Consider the following 23,930-nt stretch of genomic DNA (forward strand, 5'->3'; position numbering starts at 1 on the left):
TAAGGAACGAAACTAGTTGTCGTACCAGCAACTGTGGTTGGATATGGTAATCCTTTTATTTTATCAATAAATAAAACAATATTTCTAAATACTGTCTTCAGTAGACAGTAAGTTTAGGATATAAATGATTATTTACAGTAGCGATTCCTGTATTAGGTACAGTACAGAGCCACAATTTCTAACCCTCCCCACAGGTTATGTCTACAATCTGAATCTAGTGACAATATTATTCTCTAACCAACTTTGCAGGATATATTAACAGATGTATATAATTTAGATATCATTGTTTTTTCAGTCATACAACTACACACCCCAACAATGCGAAATACCCAGACGCAATAGCAGTTTCTTTTGATGAAAACAACATGAAGCTGACGTGTGTTTATAATGACCACAGTTTATACATTTGGGATGTTAAAGATATAAAGAGGGTAAGTTTATATTAAATGTTATTCTTAGTGAAAAAATGCGCTCAGTTGTCCCAATAGGGGTCTAATTAATCTTAGAGGGTCTAATTCAATTGAGTCGTCAAATCAGTAGTTTAAACTGGATGGCTTGATTAAATTTACCCCTTTTTGCCAGCCATTTAACATTCAACGATTTACTCTAAATGGCTGCCAATTTCAATTGGTAAAATTTAGACATTTGATATTTGTGCAAATATTGGTTCTATTTGCTTATGTACTAAGTTTGAACTCAAATCGCTTCAGGGGTTCAAAAATCAAAAGCTACGGATACATTTTGTAAAAATCACATTCGGGCAGACAGAGAGAAAACCAGGCATTTTATCCATGTTTATATGATGTTGTTTTTTTTTATTATTTTGACCTAAGGAATAAATACACAAAATCTTTCCAGGGAGTTTGTCTACAGCCTGTATAAATTTGTGTTTTGTAAATAAACTGGTGACAGTTGACAACCCTCATTGCAGCAATAATGTTGTACAGCTCCATTTATCTACACCTGTCAAAGTCCCTGTGGGGTTGAAATATCGTGCTCCGTGACTTCTATATATACTATGACTAAGACCTACTTGGTCTTTTCTAAGGCTAGCTAGCTGTTCTCTCTATATTCTAAAGATCGCAATAGTAATAAAAGTTTGTTTTTGTGTGACAGGTTGGGAAGACCCATTCATTTCTGTACCACTCAGCTTGTATCTGGGGCGTAGAGATGTATCCTGATAGTGTGAAGAACTCTGCCATGCCTCTGGGATCTTTCCTGACCTGCTCTAGTGATGATACTATCAGGGTTTGGAACCTAGATAGTCCAGATCCTCAAGTCAATACCAGATATAGGACAAACATATATAGCAATGTTAGTCAAACACAAGTATTAACTTGCATGTGTGTAACTACTGTAGAGTTTTGATTATCTAATTTTTGGATACAGGTACATTGTGTGCTATTTCTGTGCTGAATTTTCACAAGCTGCATTTTCACAAGCTGCATCCAACAATGTATTAAAAATACCACACAATTTGTCAACCCTTCAGTTTGTCAATGTCTCAGCACACAGACCTGTGGTTGAGTTAACGTTTTATCACTTTTTTGATATTTTACTGTTTCGGTAATGTGTTTTTACATTGTGGTTCATTTCTTAATTTGTAAATGAAAGAAAAATTTTAAAAGTTGAATTTACTTACAGCTATTCTAATAATCTTCTTGGTATGTTTTTAAAATAAAATTTGAAACAATAAATTGTAATGCTAGATAGTAAAAACTTTAAAATGTGTGTATGTAATAGTTTTATTTTAAAATTATAATGTTTCAAAATTTTGTTAGAGAGTTATAGATTTAGATGAAAAAGCAGATAGTTAAGATAGTAGTAGATTTAATGTTTGTTAATCCTAATTCATTAACTACATTTCAATGACCAAAGGAAATTGTGATATTTACCCTAACATAACCTTAGACAGGGTTCAAAATGAAGTATAGTGTCTTTCAACCATCATGTTCAAGAAGAAATATTTTTTTATAGTTAAGTTGTCAAATTGGTGTTCTTTAATCTAATAATCAGTTTTTAGTGACCAACTTGGCTACCTAGACGGAAGTGTTCTCACTATTCTACTTTATCTATTATACTAATGCAGGGAAATATACAAAGAAAAAAGGTGTCAACAAGTGCCATTTAATGGCCCAGTTTTCTTAGGTAAACAAGTATCAACTATCCAGTTTCATCTTATCATTTATTGTTTTTATGGTTCCAATTCCACTTGTTTCAGGAGCTGCTCAAAGTCATGTATGTAGATCCAGAAATGAATTTTCTTAAAGATATGGATATAACAAAAGGTGAAAAGGGTGATTCCACATCCTACGATGGACGGAATGGAGTTAGGTCAATTAGGATAAGTCCAGATGGCAAACACCTTGCATCTGGGGATAGGGAAGGCAATATCAGGCAAGTTCATATGTTAGTTTACTCTAATCTTGTTTTTGTGGAATGAGGAGAAATTTAATGATGTCACATTTAATTGACGAAATGTTGTTCAGCGAAGAATGCTTTATTTATATTTGTGTATGCTTAGTTATTAAAAATTATTGTTATTAAATGAAAAGTAGAATTAGATTAACGTTGTTTACTGACCTTTCGGATAGTGACAAAACCAAGGAGAGGATACAGACTGCAGGTTACCAGATTGGGTAGTGAAACATCTAAACCCCGCGTCAAAAAATTGGGGCGCTCCTCAAGGTAGCTGTTTGGGGCCTGTACTTTACACGCTTTACACAGCTGACTTTCCCAGCAAAACACTGTACTGCGCACTTGTATGCGGATGATTCCCAGGTGCACTTGTCTTATGAGCCTGGTTCCATGAGGGAGGCCATTGACAAGATCATCACTGATCTGGGGAACATCTCCAAATGGTCTTACATTAATGGGCTTAGGCTGAACCCAGACAAGTGCACTGTACTTCTTATTTCAACTGTGAACCTTGTACAGACACTAAGAGATAGTGGCTGGAACATCAATCGTGATGGCAAGAGTCTGGCGGTTGGTGACAAAGCAAAAACTCTTGGCTTCATTATTGACAGAAATTTGAATTTTAAAGATCACATCACACACATCTCTCAACGAGCAATAGGAAGAGGAGGTCTGTACAGGTTCAGAGGTATGCTGCCTGAGGCTACAAAGCTTCAACTCATGCAGTCACTGATATTGTCAGTAGTCTACTACTGCTTCTCTGCATATGGCAATAGTATCACTAAGGAAGACGTATGCAGAATACAGCGAATTCAAAGCTCAGCAATCCAATTTGTATTCTGCCTCAAAAAATTTGATCATGTTTCCCCCTTCCATGAAGATGCCGGGATGTTCCCCATGGAAGCCATGTGCAGGTTTTTGACGTGCTGCATGACTCATAGGGTAGCCTACTGACTCTCCGTGAGCCCGACTATCTTTGCGAGATGCTTTCTGTCTGGGATGGGATCATACAACGTAGGACACGTCATGGTGGGAGGTTTCACTTTCCAAGGGTCACCTTGGAATTGGGAAAGAAAAGTTTCTCATATTTTGGACCCACATTGTACAGCAGACTACCCGAGGGCTTAAAAGACATTGTTATTTGTTTAGGCCTACTTATTTATTTATAAGGAGGTCATTAATTTCTAAGCTGAAAAATATATCCCATGGTAGATATGGTTTATTATTTAACAACCAAATAAATAATGTTGCAAGTTGATGGTGACACATTTAATATTGTTTAAACACTATTGATATTACCATTAGAAAAATGATTGCCCAACAGTTTCTTTTGTGACATTTTGAGTTCAGTACTAAAACTATTTTTTAAATAATAAATAATTATAAATAATTATTAAATAATTTATTCATTTTCCAGAATTACAGATCTTCACTCCTTAGAAGAAATTGTGAGGATAGAAGCACATGACGGGGAAGTCCTGTGTGTGGAGTATAGCAACTTCGATGATCCTAGAAAAAAATATTTAGCCTCAGCTTCCCGAGATAGACTGATCCATGTGTTTTCTGTTGATGAGGTGATTATGTTGTTGTAGCCCTAGTTCTGCCACCCTTTCCTTAATATAGAGGCCTATCTGTTTGTTTAAGTTTTTCCCAGCTAAAATGCACTGTTTTAGAAATAACTAGTCTTATGACCTTCATAAGCTAAACAGTTAAGAGACAAGACATAATTGCGGTACAGTTTATTTCAAAATTATAAACACTTGGTCATATCAATTATAAGTCTACTTCTTGGCATTTATAGTACATGGTCCGATGTAATATAAACTTTTATTGTGTTAGCAGAAAGATATGTGCATTTGAACATTTCTAAATAATTTTTCTTTTAACTTTTAAAAGAGATTTTTGCAACCATTTGTGTTTAGTTGGCCATTTGCTTGGCCACATTGGTGACCTAAACTTTTAGGAAGTTGGGCCCACACAGCCCTAAATCAGACATAAAACAAATAGGTCTATTCATAAATATGGACCCAGTTTTGGGACTTTGTATAACAAAAGTATAAATCATGTGTGTCCCTGTGCTGCTCGACAAATGTTTAAGTGATAGCGGAATTCGACCCCCACATGAGACAGCATCTCTTGTGACACCAATTTCTTGAAATTGCCTAAATCAACGAGTTAAAATGCTTTTTCTAGTTGGTGGTTGAATACCAGATTCGGTGTGTAAAACCCGCTGTACTGTAATAGGAGTCACAGTTTTTGCAACCTCTGTAACACAGAAAATCTTATGTTGCATGGTAGCCATCTTAATAAGAACTGATTGAAAAAAATGGCTGTACTTTGATGTGATAACCTTTTTGCCTGTTTACTGAACTTTGGTAAAAAATCTTTGAAATTTCCTCTTTTTTTATGGTGTTAAGTTTATGTCTGCCTGATTTATACTTTGTGATATCAAAGTCTTGAAGTTAGGTCCATATTTTTGAACAGACCTGTATTTTGTTCATAGAAAACACATGTTTATCAAACAGTACTGCTGACTGCCTGAATGTTTGAGTGTTGCAATGTTGGCTAGAACCTTTACAACTGGTCATTCGGTTGGCAAGGGTAACTTATGTAATGTATCCAAGCTACTATGCAAATATTGTGGCCAGTATTGTTGGCCACCTGGACTATTAAGCCTTAAATATAGTTATTTATCAGTTTCATATAAAAATTTGTTAATTTTCTTTGTAATTGTTTTTGTAAATATTGGCATTCTCACAGTTATTTTGATAAAAATTAAATGTAATTTACTGTACACACAAAATGTACTGTGGCTTAGAGGAACCTTGATTTACAGAAAAATTATTTATTTTATTTTATTTTATTTAGATAACAATACTACATTACAGGCATAGAGCCCAATTAGCCTACAATGCAGCATTAATCTTTAAGTCCATTTTAGAAAGTCCATGCAGTCTTCTTGGTAGGTACACACAACATCACAATTTACATAATATTTAACTACTAAGACAAGATGCAATTTGTCTTAATTATTTGAGTCAATTTGATTATTTGAGTCTTAACTAAACTCTAAACATAAAAATACTGGTTTGTAAAACAAAATATAATGAATGCTGAAATGCATTAAAACCATACTACAACTTAGTATCTAGACTATTGTTATTTTGAGTGTATTTAAAATTAAATCAATTTTAATATTATAAAATACTGTATATAATTTTATGGATAATTTTGACACAAAATACAAACTAACGTGGTTAAGGAGGGTTTTTATAGGATAGGAATAGAATACCTGGGGAAATTACACACAGAAAATGACACACAATAGTGTGTATGTAAAAGCCTCTGCTCTATACAAATTTCCCAGGTAAGTTTGCTGAACTAAAGAGCATAAATCCTTTCCCAGGGTTATAAACTTGTCCAAACTCTGGATGACCATTCTTCGTCCATCACTGCTGTGAGGTTCCTCAGCAACAACAACCAGCTTCAGATGGTGTCATGTGGAGCAGACAAATCCATCATCTTCCGCACATTGCAGAGGAATATTCCTGGGAGTGATGTACAGGTAAGCTATCATAATGATAGTTACCTATGTCCTTTTGCTAAGAATAATAAGAACTTGTGAGTCGGTGTCTCAGTTGGTAGCGTCACGGACTTCGGGCCCAAGGCAGCGATGTTGTGGGTTCGGATCCTGGTCACTACCGCAAACATTTTATCAGTACAGGTCACCTTTGTACTGTACCGGCTTACCCCTTGCTTTGCTGTATACACACACTGGCAGTTAGTCTATGTGGACGGGCAAATGAAAAGAGGCCACCACCTCTTTAAAAAAAAAAACTTGTTCTTTTTACTGCAGAAAAAAGCCTGTTTTCACTTCTTGCGTTGCAGCGCTAAAGAAACTATTTTACTCTCTATATCAAAAGAAATTCAGCTGGAGTCAAGGACATAAGCTGAACATATTTCTAAACTAGAATTTGTCCGCTGATTTTGCCAAGAAAATTATCCTGTTTGATACAAATATTATTGGACTGTTATCAAAAGGTTTGTGTGCTTAGCATCATATCACTTTCTATCTTTCACTACAATAGCATCAACATATACCTTTTATTGAAATATGACATATTTGAAATATTATTAGTGGACTAATACATGTTGTTTAAAAAAATCTTAGCAGCTGTTTGTGTACAAAACAAAACTAGATGGAAATAATCTTTTAATCTGTTAAGGTAAACAATGTAATAAATTATTGTTTTTAGGGTCTGACTTAGGGGAGGTACAAATGAGGCATTTAGTTCAAAATTCCTCCGTGAACAGCGCTGTAGTAGAGAGCACTTTGGCAATGAAGGTTTACTAGTCGCAAAAATAGTTCTGTTCATAAAATAAAATTATAAATGCCTCAAATTCAATTTTACTATTTTTTAATTATAAAAATAAACTATCATAACCTAACCGAACTAACCAAACTTGCTGATAAAGAAATAATATAACAAAAGTTTAGTAATCGGAAAAATAATTCTTTTTATTAAATAAAACTAGAAATTGTTTAATTACAATTTTATAATGACTTAATAATAAAATTGAACTGTAATAACCAAACCAAACCAACCAAACTTGCTGATAATAAAAAAATCTTGGACAAAAAGTTAATGCTACCAGCAGGATTCGAACCCGGGACCTTTAGTATATCAGCCCGGCACGCTAACCAATAGACCATCGAGGCCGATGGCTTTTGAACGTTTTGTTACGGTAATGGCGTTCCCTCAGTTAATAAGAAGCCCTCAGCTGTCATCGTAGCCTCTTATATACCTCCCCTGAGTAAATACCTTGTTTTTACTTGAAAAGTATCGTTTTTTGTCAAAATGATGAAGGTAATTGGCATTATTGAGGGAAAAGATTTAATTTAATTCTAATACGAGATTACCTTACCTGATGTTCTGTAAAAGCAAACCAAATTTTTTGTGGGATCATAGTCATTAGTTTGAAAGTTTAATTTGACAGAGATGGCTTAAACTTCCTGTATTAATTTTCCTCCTAAAAAAGTCAATACAACCAATAAGATTCATAATATTTTCTATTACATCTTTTACCATGTTTAAAATTGAATAATAAAGCATTTTTTATGTTTGCAGCACACATTTGTTAGAGAACAAATCACAGCTGCCAAAACAACACTGTATGATATGGAGGGGGATTGTACTCAGAAGCATGTCCTAACCGCTTGTCAAGACAGGAATATCAGGGTGTATAGCATCAACACCAGCAAACACACAAAAACATTCAAGGGATCGGTGGGCGAGGATGGTTCGTTGATTAAGGTAACATCTTTTGGCATATCTTTTATTGATAAACAGTTTTTGAATTTTCTTCAGATCAGATCAGATTTAAATTAATAAATTGTTTACTTATAAATATTTTGCTTTGGACCTGCATACGTAATATAGTAGAAGTGAAGTTTTAAATAGGCAAATTCAGCAAATGTTTATTCTAATTCTGGTGTTTATTAGAAGGAATTGGGTATTATTATATTTAATAAATATCAATAGGAAAACCGTATTGAATATATGTTGCTGTTGTATTAGTAGTTATGAAGTAGCAAGGCTTCATAAGTTGACCTTTCTAAGTTTGGAAGTATCTAGAATTATTTTTGGTAATTCAACATTTTCGGAAATCTGACTCCCTCCAGGTAGGCCTACCATAAGTGTCGTATTGTTGACTTCTGTATTATAAAGCACTAAAATACCAAACAGATACTGATGTTCATGGGGAAAAAATACTCTGCAACCCAAAAAAAAGATCTGTTGTGTCCTCCAAACTTGTGTCCAGTCCTGTCTAGAGCACCCACGAAATCCTGTATCTGACGGGGTTTCAACAGAGAAATATCCCTAGTCGCTACTTGGTACAGCCCCAGACCCTTGGCTTTTGTAGTCGACTGCCCAGCAATCCACCGACAGCTGCTTTGGGGTCTCTTCCCCTGATTGGCAGAATCAACATCCATTGTCTTGTACAATATTAATTTTCTTGAGGTTCTTAATGTGCAGTGTTCAGTCAAAAATCCTTTTAGAATTCTTAAACAATTTTGGTTTAGTCTGATCATGGTCTCATATCTTCTAATGCTGTAGTCCCCAAGTAACTCATTGGCTTGCCTATACCCTGTTAGAACTCTCCAAACTCTTGATCTTAATGCCATCTCTCCGTCCTTGCCTCCTTTGAAGAAGGCATCTTCCATTGCACGGCCTGATTCTGGCCTCACAACAGAAGTAACTACTCCTATCACAAGCTTACTGTTACAAGCTGTTCCTCTGTTGTGATGTCCAGGAACCCAGAGGAGGGTCAAACTGTTGCTATGTCCCAGCAAGTTAGACTCTGCCGACAGTTCCATCTATCAGTTATGAGCTCAGAGCTCCAATGGCTGCTAGGGTATCTGATGGGATAGAAATATCCAGTCCATGCTTCTTGGTACTAATATAGGAATATTCTTTTTAAAACATTCTGTATTTTATTTCTCAGTAAACAGTATATTCATGATATAGATATCGCTGGACCCAAGTGGTATCCTTGTGGCCACCAGTTGTACAGACAAGACCCTGAGTATCTACGACTACTACAACACCGAGTGTGTGGCCACTATGCTGGGTCACAGTGAGCTGGCGACAGGTCTGAGGTTCACTCGGGACTGCAGACGACTCATCTCTGCCTCAGGAGACGGCTGCATCTTTGTCTGGAAAATGCCTCATGATCTAATGGTCACCATGAGAGCTAGGTTGGCTCAACAAGTCGCTCGGGCTGGCAAGTAAGTTTTGTCTTTGGTTAGAACACTATAGAGTAACTAATTAACTGTTAAAACTATCAACCGTGTATATATCTCTAAATTATCTAAATTGGATATCTAAATTGGGCTGTGAATTTTGTGTCCAAACCTTTAAAATAGGGATGAACCGATTCTGATTCTAGATTCCAAAAAGCTTTTGATACCGGTGATATCAAGAATTGTTAGTTCTCAATACTTTAAGACTTTGAAGTCAACACCAGTTCCAAAATCTGCCAAGATTGCAATGAAATTGTTTTAATCTACTGTGATTGTACCGACGCAACGTTATGATCATCTGCTTCCGCAATGCTAATGAAATAGTGAACTTTCAATCGAGCAAACTTGAAATAAAGCTTTTGCATTTTAATATATTAAGATTCTCATTAAAAAAAGCCTGAATCATAAAAAATCCCAAAAACGAGAATAAAGAGTACACTTGATGCAAATATGACGGTAAAAATGTGTATTTTACCATTACCATCAAGCCCATCAAGTTTGAGTGGAGACCCTGGTACCAGGGTGGACATCCCATCTATTTGGACCAGCTGTAGCAGGGACATAGTTAAATGATCGTGACTCACAGAGTGAGGTTCTGTTCAAATTCTATTTCCCACTTATTTTTACCATGACTCTAAACAATTCTGTAATTTACAATAAGCTGCTCTTTCAGTTTGGGTTGGTTAAATAAATGGCTTATTTTACTGAAATCTCTTACTAAAGGCTAGAATTGGTTTGGAGCCTACGATCTTAATATTTTAAATCATTTGAAATGGAACCATTCTTTTGAATAACTCTTACATTAGTTATTTAGTTAATGTATTGTTATGTTTTTAGGAAACTTGCTCAGCTGGGGATCACAATTGGGGATAATGATAACATTCAAGAAAATAACATTAACATAAATTCTACCCATCAAGGGAGCAATGATTCAGACTACAGGTATGCAATTTTTTTCTCTCACTTCATGTGACATATTTACCATTACATAGTAATTAACCTAGAATACCAAACCCTACCAAATAACACCCATTGAAACTCAGTAATAGAAGTTAAGTAAGTTAAGAAGTTTAAGTAAGATTAAGATTGAGTTGAAAACGGGTCTTATGTGTTGGATTAAACTGAAATAACCTCCTCAAAGACAGTAGGGAAATTGTAGATTTGTATGATTAACAAATCAATTTTAAAAGGCTATACGATTGCTGCCATCCAAAGCTCATGGATTATCAGTCTTTTGAAAATCATGCTAGACTTACTTTTGTTATAATTTATACACTGCTGATAAACAGGCTCAATCATTTGACAACTTTAAAACTTAAGCCGAGTATAGTTCAGGGTGTTAGTTCGTTGAATCTCTGCGTGCTTGAATCTAGTGTGCTTTTAGCGGCACTTGTTGCGTTCGGCTAATTGTGGGGTGGTAGCTCAGTTGGCTAAGGCATTACACTGACAAGTGTAGCATTGAGGTCATTCTACATGCGCGGGCTCGAATCCCGTACATGTGCAATCTATACTAAGCTTAATATTGGCTTAGTTGGCGGGAGAGACCCACCTTAAATAAACGGAATTATTGAGTTTATGAGGGATTGCACACACCTGTTTTTTTTAGTTTTTTTTTTACATTACTAAAGGGTGTCCCAATAAGAACGCCGGATATGAAATGTTAATGAACCATATATTTTCACGCTAAATTTACAATATGAAACATGAATCTTAAAGCATAGTATCTCCGATTAGTAGAATATTATGTCTCGTAAGTGTCCACCTGCTGCCTGCTGACAAGCCCGACATCTCTTGACAAAGTTTTCCATCACTTTTTCACACACTTCCTGTTGAATGACAAGATCAATTTCCTCCTTCAGGTCTTGGATTGTTTGAGGATTATTGGCGAAAACAAGTGACTTTAAATATCCCCAAAGAAAGTAGCCACACGGTGTTAAATCGCGCGATCTTGCTTAGATGGCTATGCAGCGATGTGTGCTTCATCGCTGAACAGCAAAGTTTTTTTCATTTTCTTATTGATTGCCAACCACCCAGTTTACAAAATCAAGCCGTTTTACGGGATCTCTTGGCTTGATCTCTTGTGCGAGTTGAATTTTGTAAGGGAACATGTGAAGGTCTTTTACCAAAATTCTTTGTACTGTGCTCCGAGTTAGGCCTAACTGCTGACTACGCCGACGAATCGATGTTCTTGCGTTGTCTTCTACACTATCATGTACAACCTCAATATTTTCAAGGGAGCGAACTGCCCGACTGCGCAATGGTCTTTTAATGTCCAAAAACTGAGCAAATTTTTTCGAACTTAGAAGTTAATCTTCGGACAGATGACTCATTTGGTGCATTGTCCCGGCCGAAAATAACGCGCATCTTCCGCACCGTTTCAGCAAACCGTTTCCCGTATTTGTAGTGCACTTTAACTATGATCAAGCGTTGATCCGTCGTGTAGCGATTCATGACAAAAAATGGGACCTAATACTGATAACATAGCTGATAATTTGGGAATTCCTATCGAAATACATATAAGGATAAGACGCTCTTGAAATCCGGCGTTCTTACTGGGACACCCTTTATAAAGGAGGAGGACACAGATTTATTTTGGTTTTATTTTATTTTGATATGGACATATTGTGTTAAAATAAAAATAAATGAATTATAAAAGACATAACCTAAAAAATATTGACAATGAAATATAAAATTCATCTCCCAATGTGGTTTTTACAGTCCCGCGCGGGAACTTCCCAGAACTAAATTTGCGTTGCTCCTGCTTCCCTGTTCAGTGTGCGCAGGCAATATTTGAAATTTAAATGACTAAAAGATCAATTGATCATTTTGTTTGAATAATATCATCAAGCTTATAAAAATGTCTCATAGCATTGTACCCTGTGGTCCATAATAACCGCTAAATGTTTTTGTGACAGCTCAGCTAATTCATGGGTTAAAGAGATGATTTTTGTGTTGAATAGTTCCTTAATTAATAGCATTTTTTTTAATTATAAGTTTAATCTACAATAGTTTAAACTATTCAACTTTTCTAATGGAGATGGCATGATAAAAAATAAATCATGTGTAAATTCTATGCAATGTTTGTTTTGCGGGTGTGAAGTAATAAATAAAACAACGTGTAACAATTACAGTTTATTAAAACTCAAACAAATTCTTTCAGTTTTATTCTTTTTTTATTAGCATTTGAGTTTAAATAAACTGTAATTGTTATTTTACGGGGTTGTTTTATTTATTACTTTACACCCGCAAAACAATGCTATTAATTAAGGAACCATTCAACGCAAAAATCAATGTCAAAGATATAACTAAATAAATAAGATAACAATTAATTGTGGTGCAAAATTATGTTATTAAAAAAGTATGTACAATTACGACCTTGCTTCCTGGTTGTCACATTCATCTTAGACACATCACACTCATCAGTTAGAATTTCTTTGAAAGGCTTCCTCTCATAGTAATCAATGTCTATAACTCGTCAAAGAGAATGTCAAAAGCTGGATGCAGTTTGGATAGGATATCAGAGGCAATGAGACTACGACCTTTCTCCTTGTAGGCCATCTCATTGGCTAGTTTGAGCAAGGCACTGGCTGCGTAGCCCACTATCTGCTCCTGTGTCAGATGTACTTGAGGTCTCCATGTCTCTGCCATATCCTGCCACACTGCCAGCGCTGCCAGACAACCTGCCAGCATGTCCCCCTGCCCCCCACACCTCCTTGGAGACCCTGTCATCTTGTTGCTCGTCACCACACTGTCTCCTTGCGCTATTTTGTCCACCTTGCCTTTCAGTACGATTGTCACTTTGGGGCCCAACTTTTCAGCCAGAGCCTTCAAATGTTCGTGAGGATTAACACTGTTCTGGCTTATGCCTAAAACCACTGACACTAGCTGTCGAAACTCTTCATAATTTGGCGTGAGATATACTTGTTTGGGATATTCCTGTAGCAATTCCGGGTTGGAGTACATTATGTAAAACGCGTCCGCGTCAAAAACCATCGGTATTGCACTGTTAACGTCTTCTTTCAAAAAGCCTATCATCTTCACTATATTTTTTACGACAGTTTCGTTTCTCCCCAGGCCAGGCCCGATTAATACACCATGTATACGTTCCAACCACGGCTTGATTTTGCTGAACGCATGCTTCGAGTCTAGGCAGGGAAGTACCATGAGTTCAGGGCCATATGATTTTATTGGGATGGCTGCGGGTGAAGCGCAAAACAAGTAGACCATGTCAGTTCCTGTCCGAAGCGATGCCATCGCACCAAAGTAGGGTGGACCTGTGTACTCTTCAGAACCTCCAAACACTCCGATACGACCCCTGTCCCCCTTGTGTTGCTTTGTACTCAGGTGTGGGATGAAATTCTTACATTCCTCTAAAACTGCCTTGTCCGCTTTACCAGATGTGTAATTGACACTATAAACACCACCACAACTTAAACACAATGTAATAGAAGATATATAAAGAAACATTGTTAATTTTGAGACAAGGCTCATAAAAATAAGACATTATCTCTTCAGATCTTGACGTCATTGATGTTATCAATTGGCTTCATCACTGATATGTTTATATTGTGTCATAATAGTGTTTTATTATTTTGTTTCATAGAAAATGTTTTTATTTGAGTTTTATTAAATAAATTAGGAATGGAAGATTTATACGCTTATTACTGCTTACATCCGAATGTGTGCCAACTATTGTGTATCAGATAAGAAGTTTTACATAGCACATAGTTCATTTAGTAATCAATTATGTTTTGATTCAACTATTATATTTTTAATTATTATATTTAAATATTTTTTATAGAGGTTTAAAACACAATTATTGTATTTTATCAAACTTATCAATTTTATAATACATTGTGTTCCTTCTCTAAAAATTTAGTTTTAAACTACACGTATCAGGTATAAAAATATTGAATATATTCTTGCTTTATACAAACAAACTGATTTGTAATAAACTTACCTACCCAATAAAAGAGGTCTAGGTAAAAGCCAGTTACCCCCAAAACCTTTTTGATGGGATAGAAATATCCAGTCCATGCTTCTTGGTACTAATATAGGAATATTCTTTTAACCATCTGAACATACATTTTTGTGAGCTCTATTGGGCACACAAAAAGTTGACCCCAAATTTTTAGTATGCTTTCAACTGCCTGGAACTTTTCTCTTGGGTATCATAGTTGAGTTTCCAGTATCCATGGCTCTTTTTCTCTGTATTCCTAAGCCAAGTGATTTTTTCTCAAAAAAATTAACAAACTGATTTGTAATTTTTGGGGGATTAGATATGTAGCATTTCTGTTTTGGTCAGTAATAGGTTTAGTGATCAATTGGAATTTTCTCATCAACTACACCAATTAATCTTTTTCAGGTTGAACATGGGCCAGTTGCCTCAGTGGGCTCAAAAGTCCATTCTGGACACCAACATACCAATCATTGAGAAATCCAGTAGATCAGTTGAAGCTCCTAAAGGTCGCTGGGCACAACGAGCACACCTAGAGCCTAACTACGATGTTCCTATTCTAGACAGAAATTTTTATACCCAAGGTTCCATGAGCAAAGGTAAGTTTTTAATTTTCTTTTTTATTTACAGTATTATGAAAGCTTGTTTACTTTGTGGAACCAGTTTAAAGGTCGATTCACACATATCAGCTCCGGCACAGATCCATCACAGACTAGTCACAGTTAAATCTCAGTTGCATCCGCAATTTCTCAGTCAAACTGTCAGTCATTTGGTTTCAGTCAGTCTTCCGTCACTTTATTTACAGTGATGTTACAGTAAAAAGTTTTTAATTAAAACACAATATTCTTTCAAATTTCCATCGTCCATCTTGTTGATTGTTACAAACAGTATCTAAAATATAAACACGATCATTTAAATTAAAAAACACTATTTTCTAACTTCAAACACATCCGTTAGGCGTCCAAACAATCCAAAAATATCGGTGAGAAGAAATCTGAAATTGACTGACAGATGCCAGCAGAGCAACCGACGGGCCTGCGCCAGATGAGTGTATATAGTGCAATGGAAAATCCATCAAAGATTGGTTGACTGTGACATCACTCATGTGACTGACCTGTGACTGAAATGTGTGAATCGACCTTAACCCTGCAAAGCTTTAGCAACATGTATATAAATTAAATCAGACTTATAACTTGGGTAGCATTTCTATTTTTAGGGAATTTCCCCTATGAGGAAGTTATTACCATAGGTGGCACGGTAAGATCTAGAGCCAGTGCCGATTTCTTTTCAATCTTGGTGTCCCCAGAGGCTAAAAACACTATTCCTCAAAATGTTTATATATCAATAGATATATATTTATAGATACAGTATATATATAAATAAATAATGTGTGTGTCCGTGAACTCTGACAACTCGATTAATTTTGGTCCGATTTGGCAAGAACGTTTAGGGCTGGATAAACTTGAATGAGTTTGCTATTGGAGCTCTTTCTTGTGTCCTTGTTTACTTCTGTACTTAATCATAAATGATTTGTCCATAAATGTGGGAGTGTTCTGAAGCAAAACATTTATTCTTCAGGTAATTAATATAAAACCTCACATTAATTTCATGGTTAAGGAGATAATTTTGCAAGTTAATTTTGTTGGTTCCCTTGGTGATCTCCACATTTTGATACCTTACTTCAAATAAATAATGGAATCAATCACATGCATTTTTAGATATCGCAAGATCTTTTTTTTTATTTGTGATTAGTTAGTATTGCATATTTAACACTGCCAAAGTCTTATATTCGTATCTATATCAGGTATGGTAGAAGTTGATTAGGAGTCATAATTTCAATAGTTACAAATGAACTTTATATTACCTTATAGTATAAAAAATGTTGGTACATTTTTATAAACTTCTAGTAATTTTCATGTGAATAAAGATCCTTAGTAATTCATTTCGTCAAAATAACACACTATTTATTCTATTTTCTGTTACCTTATTTGATCATTTCCATTTTAGAGAGGCGCTTGGACTCAGATGGCTCTAAGGAGGATAGCTCTATAGATAGTGGTACAGAACTTCGATCATTTAAACATGAAAAGAGGAAGCAGTTTGGAGTTGCTCAGGTATATCGATGCATTTGTTTACTATAAAAATGGTATTAAAAAAGTCTCCTGATAATTTAATTTAATTTTAAAAATTTTAAAGCTACACACTTATATGGTATGTAGTGCCAATTAGGGGCAGAAAATGTCTTTTCTCATTTTCCTTTTGGCTTAAAAGTTCACTCTACTAATTAACGACATAAAAACTTCATGACTATCTCAATTAACCATCAAATAATTGTATGTATCTTAACATGTGAAAAAATGTAAACCTTTGCAGCAGGCTAAATGGGAACACACCCTGTAATGTTTTAATGTAGGCCTACTGAGCAAAAAGTAGAAGTTTTTGGGCATGATCATGTTATTGTATGTAAGTTATTTGAATAGTCCAATAAATATTCAATGGCATTTGTTTTTAATTTATGTTAGGGGTTTTGGCACTTCTCTAGAATATGTTGTTAATTTATGTTATTACAGAAATGATTACACATTTAAATGCTAATAAATTATACAAATGCTGTCTGATTATAGTCGAATAGATTACAGAATAGTACTGGCATTTGAAGAGGTAGGAGATGCGACGTTGCCACTTCGTTCTTGGCCGGTGAGCTGATTTTCACCTAGAGCCTGGCAACCCCCTTACTCTATCTTCCCACTTGTAGGGTAGTTCAGTTCAACATTACAAATTAATAATTTATTTTCTCTTGGTGGTATTGGTTAGTATTGTTATATTTTTATATCGTATGGAACATGAAATTCATCCCATACATTATTATGGTTTGATTAGATGCAGTTTTTTGAAAAATGTATAAACATAAAATCAATAAATATAAATTGAATCAATAAATCACCGTAACAATACCAGTAAATTTATCTGACCGAAAATTGTTATAGCGGTTCTAAAAATCTTCTAAAATATTTCTCAGCTTATTGTTTGATACATGAAACAAAGTCAGCATGGAAATGAAAAGGATACTATCTTCCATATTAATTATTCATTTGAGATGGGGACGCCACCTATGAGCGTATTTTAACCTAAATATGAGTGAAGGTTGAATGTAGAATGGAGTGAGATGCCTTGTGTAGCTTTGTTACTGGCCTTTTTTGAATTATAAGCACACTTTAAAGGCAATTTCTTGACAAAACAAGAGGATATACTCTAAACGCACAGGTCAGCTGTCGGGCAAAGACTGAGTGCGTGGCACAACTTGGCAACAGTGGACAGTTTTCTGAAAGCTGATTGGATGCCGCTTGCCCTCACCCCACCCGACTTAACTGGTTTTGGTCCTATTCTGTAATCTATTCGACTATAGTTTTTATTTCACATTGATAATATACTCATGTTGTTAGTCTTAAAACCTAACCTCAGTCGTTAAACCTTTTATGTTGAAGTTTGAAAAACCAACCATACTAATGCAGTAACTGTATTGTTCCTCCTTAGATTACGGATATTAAGGAATCAATTATGAAAACTGAACACATAGAAATGAGTCATCAGCGTAACAGGCACCATACAGATGATAGCTCTATAGGAAGTTTTAAGTATGAGGTAAGCAACTTCACCTGCTGTGTTGTTATTGTTGAACATTGGTAGGAAGTATTAAGTAACAAAATAAGTAACAGTGTGAATACCAACATAGTACATCTACAATACAGTAGAACCCCCAATATATTCGTCATGGAATAACCGACTCCTCAGGATATCCGACCGTCAACTTTTTCCCTGTCTCACTGAGACTGCAAGTTATGCTCACGGGTGTGCCACGGTCGCGCAGATGATAACCAATGTCGCGGGGACTGCAATTTACGCTCATGGGTATTGCTGCCATCGCGGTAGAAGATTAACAAATTCACGTAAAGTTCAAGTTAGGCTCACGGGTGTTGCCGCGGTCACGGGAGATGATTATTGAAGTCGCTGAGACTTCAGGTCATGCTCCTTCCATTATTCGACCTTTTTGCCGTTCCGACCATAGCCTGGTCCCGTCATGGTCGGATATGAAGGGTTCTACTGTACATCTGGCCTTTACTATACAACAACTCAGCACCCTTATGATAATACTCATGCGCTTTATACAATAATATTGAAACCCTGTCATTTTCACCGTAGTGAATCATCTTCAACCCCGTGAATCTTATAACTAACAGATGAGTAGCTAAAAAATAAAAAAGCCATGTAGTTTATTTACTGCAGAAAATGGCTGGGAAAGTGCAAAACCAGCTAGCGTCTTGTAGATTTTTACAAAGAAAGTATATTTAAATATCTTTATCACTGCAAATCTTCTTAATCCTGACATGATGTATTAAATATCAAATGTTTAGAATATTAACAAAGGTGTAGATTTGTTCCTATAATTTAGGCCGAAATTTAATACTGTGATGTAGGACTAAATGTTGTGTTTTTGTTCAGGACCTGGAGACGTGATTGACTTGTTCCTGTGATGAAGGTCTAAATATTGTGGGTTTGTCCAGGTCTTTGAGACATGGTTGACTTTTACTCGTATGATAAAGGCCTAAACGTTATGTGTTTGTTCAGGACCTAGAGAGCACTGAGCATGATGGGGATGTAGAGGACATCTCCGAAGGCGAGTCTTTGGAAGAGACGAGACATCAGTTGATCTACTATCCACCAGCTGAAGACACCAACAGTGACTACACAGTGAACGCGATGGATGTGGAGGAACTGCGCAAGTCTCAACGCCGAGCCAAGCGACCGGATTTGCTGTTGGCACATGGTGAAGCATCTCAGTCAGTCTCGGGCAGTCAGGAGAGTGACGATGATGAACAAGCTTCTACTCCCAGTGGCGAACACTCAGACAGGAAAATAACTGGAAGGTAAACCATAACTTTCATTGGAAATATTGTTCTTGTTTTATAACGAGTCTCAACTGTTAATGAACCGAAACAAGACAGGTGTTGGTTAGTTATCAAGATCCTTTTAATCTTTAAGTTATGTCGGACCCATCTTATACAGACAAGAATCTAGTTTGTTTCGGACCATAACCAAGAACATAATTTAAATAATACAAAGGGTTGCCAGTTGCCACCAACTATAAATATTGTAAAATTAGTTAATTCTTATGACCAAGACAGCACATTAATTAGGCTAGTTGCACACAGATCGATTGGAATGATTGTCTCGGTAAAAAATTAGCCAATATTTTACTACAATTGATGTGCGTTCATGTGTATTTCAAGTCAATTATGCCACTGTGTGGATCACCGACATTTTATTGGCGTTGTTCATTGGTTGGTGTTTGTGCCTGGTTCCATTCACTCTTGTGGACATGCTTCCATTCACTATTGGAATTTGGACTGTCAGTGAAAAACAGCTGTCTAACATCAGTGTGTATGCAACTAGTCTTGTGTATGAACGATTTTAAGTCGACTTGGTAAAACTATTTCTATTTATTGGACCTTTGATTTGATGCTGTGATCTTTGAATTGCTAAAGGGTGATTGTAGAGTTGTAATATTCGCCTTTTGTGTCTGTAATAATTTTTGGGTTGTTAAGGGTTGTTCTTTTGTATTGAAAAATTATATTAAGGCTTACTTGTGTCAAATCCTTAATCATTCAACTGTAAGTAATTTCCCCTTGTAGTTTGTATAAGCATTGATTGCTAACAGTATAGTTAAACTAATCTTGTTAATTTATGTTACAGTACCGAGAGTCTCAACATTATGAGTAGAAGGGAAAAAGTCTTAAAGAACACATTTGAATCATTAAGTGGAGCTGAAATGGAAAAAGATCCAACCCCAAAAAGTGAGTAGTTTAGCGGCAACAGAACCCACAAAATGAAATATAAACGGTGTTTTTTTTGTTTTTTTTAGATTTGTATAGTGGACTCCTTCACTAGTCTAGAATTGCTGTATGATTTAAGTGCTTATGCTTTGATGAATGAAAATCAAGAAGTCTTGCAAGAGGATTTTCTTTCCTTCTATACTTGTTTAATGCAAAATAAAATATTTGCAAAATGTTCAACTACTTTTCTACTTAAATTGTACAAATTACTATCACTAGAAAGCTTGGTAATTCATGTTGATTGTTTGAGGCCTGTATAGTTGCTTGTGATATCAATCAATTTCAGTTTGTTCTGCACACTTGTGATGCGCCCATAGCAAGTATACTTTTGGGGCTCGCTACCATTTGTTAAAAATAAGGCCTAAACAAACTAACGTGGCATGCAAAGGGTTTGAAAGTAATAAAAATCAATATTGATTTATGATACGGTACTCGTAATAAACAATGCTACATTTTCTTTTTACCAAACTACATCAAAATAGGTCTTTATAACTAGGTTGAACGTAGTTTGTGTTATAGATTCCATCTAGTAGATTACTGTTGGAGGGGTGTCATATATTTGAACATGATTGATGGTAGCATTTTATCAATTAAAGTATATAATTCAGTAAAAAAAATAATATAAATATTCATTCAATTCACAAATTTAAGGGTTTGCTTTACAATTATCTGCTTCAATGTCCTTTTTATAGTCTGGAGCAATATTTTAAACTGGAAGAAGTTTCCTATAGTTTTTGTTTTCATTTTGTTACAGAATGTGAATAGTATGTGCAGTAAATATTTACCCTATAAGAATATTTTGTTATGTTAAGACTTGATCTGAAAACTGTAAACCCTGACTTTGTCAATAATATGTTATGTATCGTTATGGCAAACAAAGATTGATTGATTGGTACCGTCCATTGTTAACATTGTGGTAACAATTTGTTTGAGAGTTAATGTTGCAAGTTTAACTAGTAGGCTAGGTAGGCATACACTTAAAATGGTTACATTTAAAACTATCAGGTCATTTTACAAAGTCATCACTGTAAAATACAGTGAAATAGACAGTTTTAAAGAAAAGGCTCTACGCCAGGAATTTTTTTTTGTAGAATAAAGGTGGATAGCAGCTATCTTACTTGAGAAGAAATACAGATAGGCCATAGAACAGACATAAGATATATAAAACACACAATATTGACAATATATGACATTTTGTAAACTCTCTTTCTCTACACTTGACAAAGTCCCCCCTGGGAACGAAATAGTGTGTGTTTTATATGTCTTCTGTGTTTTCTATGTTTTCTACCTGTACCTAAACTTTAAAGTAAGCTAGCTGCTATCCCCATTTATTCTACATTTCAAAAGTATTAAAAAAGTTGTAAAAATGTGTGGTCTTTTATTTTTAGTATTAATAATAGACAAAATATGACTCCTCTTAAAGTACTTATTCTTTGTAGGCAGTAAATTTGCTTAATCTTGTATGTGATTGGTTTGTTTGGAAAGTTTACAAAAAAATTATTTATTTCAGATAAAACAAGTCTATCTGCAAGGTACATGTCGGGCAGCGGAGTAAGGAACAGTAATGTGATACAAGCAGCAAGAGTGACCAAACATGAGGCACAAAGCACCAGCAAACGTGAAGAGTTGCAAAGGAGGATAGAGGAGACGAGGAGGCAGCTGCAGTGTGTGAGTATCTCATCCTCCCTACTGACAACCGAGTACTGTAAATCACAGGCTAGTTCCATGCATAGCAGATATGTCAGGACAACCTCTTTTGTCGCCCCTGTCTGTAATTGGAAGGCTCTATGTCGGTTTTCATCATTTTACTTGTTATCCAATCTTTCCACTTTGCTGTGGCCAGTTTAGGTAATATAATCAAGACTATTATATCAGGAATTCTATGAAATCTGAGGGAGAGTGAATATGCATTCAATTTTTTAATAAATTAGGTCTGGCAGCAAAACAGGATCCTTTTAATAGGTTTAAGTCTAAAATGTTTGAGGGGCTCATCCAAAAGCCATATTACTGTATAACAGAGTATTTAGTTGCTGATGTTAATATTAATTTTTAATTTAGAACCCACTGTTTTTTATAGCTTTAGTTTTTATTTATATTGTTGACTATATCTATTCCTTGTAAAAGGTCAATGACAATACATCTCTTGATTCTCGATTCTAGATTCTAGATGTTAAACAATCTAAAGTATCTCTTAGAAGTTCTAGAAAAGTCACCATTGTAACTTGTTAAAGTAGATTATAATGTGTATGGTTACCAACCACATGTGATCTAAAATATCTTTGGCAAAGTAAAAATATATTTTTGTAAATTGGTTAAAACCTATTAAGAAGGCTAAAACAATTTGAAGAAACATCAATCCTGTTGTTACGAAATCAAATATATCTCTCTGACTCGAGTTAAAGATGTTCATCTAGGTTATTTATTGAGTCAATTTAACCCTCCTTTTAATGTTCATAAGGATAGTAGTTCAATACACAAATCATTGGCTGGATTTTAGTCCCACAGGAAAAATCCTGATCTAGCTCTCTCATCACAGAGAAGGCGCATGTCAATTATTGGTGTTGTTGTTTCTGCCAATGAACATGTCCTAAGACATTGCCCGGGTTGTAACAGCCGAGAATAATGATAGATGACTTGTATGTATGTTTAGAGCTAAAAAAATTATGTGCTCTAAAATATATATATATATATTGACAAGTTTTTACTACAGAAAGGTCAAAGCCTTGGTATTGAGATTTAAATAAATGAAATTTATTTATATTAGAAAATAAATATTTTGCATGCATATTGAATTCGTTATAATCTCTATTTAATACATACAACAATATTGTAAATGTGTTGGGCCTTACTATTGTTTCTTTTCTAATTTCAGGTTGGCTATCGGTCAAATTTAGAATCAAGTCAAAGTATACAAGACCTTAGTCCAAGAGGAATGAGTTATCACGACTCAAGAAAAATGTCTTCTTTAAAACCTTCTTTTCAAGTTCCAAATATAGGTAAACAGAAAGAATTTAACACTCTGCCACATTCTTACAAGAAATCTTCTACTAACAAAACTAACCCTAGCTCTAACAAACGCCCATTTTCTCTTAATCTATCGACTGATTTTTCCATAGGCAATACTTTCCGTAAGTCTAACCGCACAACTAACCTATCTCTACCAGAGTCCCCTGTTTTTGACGATCTGTCTCCTCCATTTTGTTCACCCGAGTTTGTGAAATCTTCTGATATTAGAGCTAAGAGGCACTCGTGTGGTTTTTTTATAGATATTAAGTCTGAATATAATTTAGAGTCCAAGGAAGATTGTATATCCCTAGAATCGCTAAGTGAAGTCGGACAAAGTGCAGTAATGTCGGTTGATGAGCAGAAATCTGATTTGAGTGATTTCAGTTCAGACTCGTTGGAAAGCTGTGCAGAATTTTCATCCAATAAACTTCCAAGAAGGTGTGTAAGTGAGTATCAGATATTCAGCCATGGTATTATTCAACAAGGAGAAAAAACAAAGTTTCATAGTGAAGAAAATATTTTAGCTGGTGACGAGGAAATGATGGATGATAACAATGATGAGCTCAATGGCCGTCATAGCAGTGCTAGTTTTTTCTTGCGGTGCAAAGAAGCTTGTCGAAGCACAGAGAGTATATTGACTGATGAAAGTGAGTATCAGTATTTGTTCACAAATAAGGATAAAGAAGAATTTCACAGCACAGAAAGTATTCTTACTGACATTTCTGATTCTGTTTCTAAAGATATTCCCAAAGACATTGAAAAACAACCAGTTTTTAGAACTAGAAGTCTTCAAGATTCATCTGAATTCAAAGCAGATGAAAACTTCGGTGAGCGAACTGAATCATTCTATTCA

General features: G+C 35.3%; 2 protein-coding genes across 5 annotated transcripts in view; one reads left to right on the forward strand and one right to left on the reverse strand.

Annotated features, from left to right (window-relative positions):
* Nucleotides 1-23,930, forward strand: part of LOC128997817 (mitogen-activated protein kinase-binding protein 1) — a 104,089-nt gene that overhangs the window by 67,011 nt on the left and 13,148 nt on the right. For all 4 annotated transcript variants that reach the window (XM_054423558.1, XM_054423554.1, XM_054423556.1 and 1 more), the window contains exons 8-22: nt 296-431; nt 1,117-1,314; nt 2,222-2,397; nt 3,836-3,992; nt 5,825-5,983; nt 7,548-7,733; nt 8,949-9,208; nt 10,061-10,165; nt 14,589-14,779; nt 16,188-16,294; nt 17,715-17,822; nt 18,807-19,105; nt 19,932-20,032; nt 21,582-21,739; nt 22,944-23,067. In XM_054423558.1, coding sequence (XP_054279533.1) covers nt 296-431; nt 1,117-1,314; nt 2,222-2,397; nt 3,836-3,992; nt 5,825-5,983; nt 7,548-7,733; nt 8,949-9,208; nt 10,061-10,165; nt 14,589-14,779; nt 16,188-16,294; nt 17,715-17,822; nt 18,807-19,105; nt 19,932-20,032; nt 21,582-21,739; nt 22,944-23,067 — 2,465 coding nt within the window. The remainder of the gene's footprint in view (nt 1-295; nt 432-1,116; nt 1,315-2,221; nt 2,398-3,835; nt 3,993-5,824; nt 5,984-7,547; nt 7,734-8,948; nt 9,209-10,060; nt 10,166-14,588; nt 14,780-16,187; nt 16,295-17,714; nt 17,823-18,806; nt 19,106-19,931; nt 20,033-21,581; nt 21,740-22,943; nt 23,068-23,930) is intronic.
* LOC128997818 (ATP-dependent (S)-NAD(P)H-hydrate dehydratase-like) lies at nt 12,566-13,696 on the reverse strand. The gene has a single exon (XM_054423559.1). The coding sequence runs from the start codon at nt 13,688-13,690 to the stop codon at nt 12,689-12,691; it is 1,002 nt and encodes a 333-aa protein (XP_054279534.1). The 5' UTR covers nt 13,691-13,696; the 3' UTR covers nt 12,566-12,688.

This window comes from Macrosteles quadrilineatus, unplaced genomic scaffold, assembly GCF_028750875.1.
Source record: "Macrosteles quadrilineatus isolate MER2022 unplaced genomic scaffold, UCM_ALF_1.0 Scaffold_7__1_contigs__length_78375512, whole genome shotgun sequence".
Lineage (NCBI taxonomy): Eukaryota > Metazoa > Arthropoda > Insecta > Hemiptera > Cicadellidae > Macrosteles > Macrosteles quadrilineatus.

Excerpts from the sequence above, each read along its gene's own strand:
- LOC128997818 (XM_054423559.1), bottom strand. The coding sequence starts at position 13,690 with ATGTTTCTTTATATATCTTCTATTACATTGTGTTTAAGTTGTGGTGGT.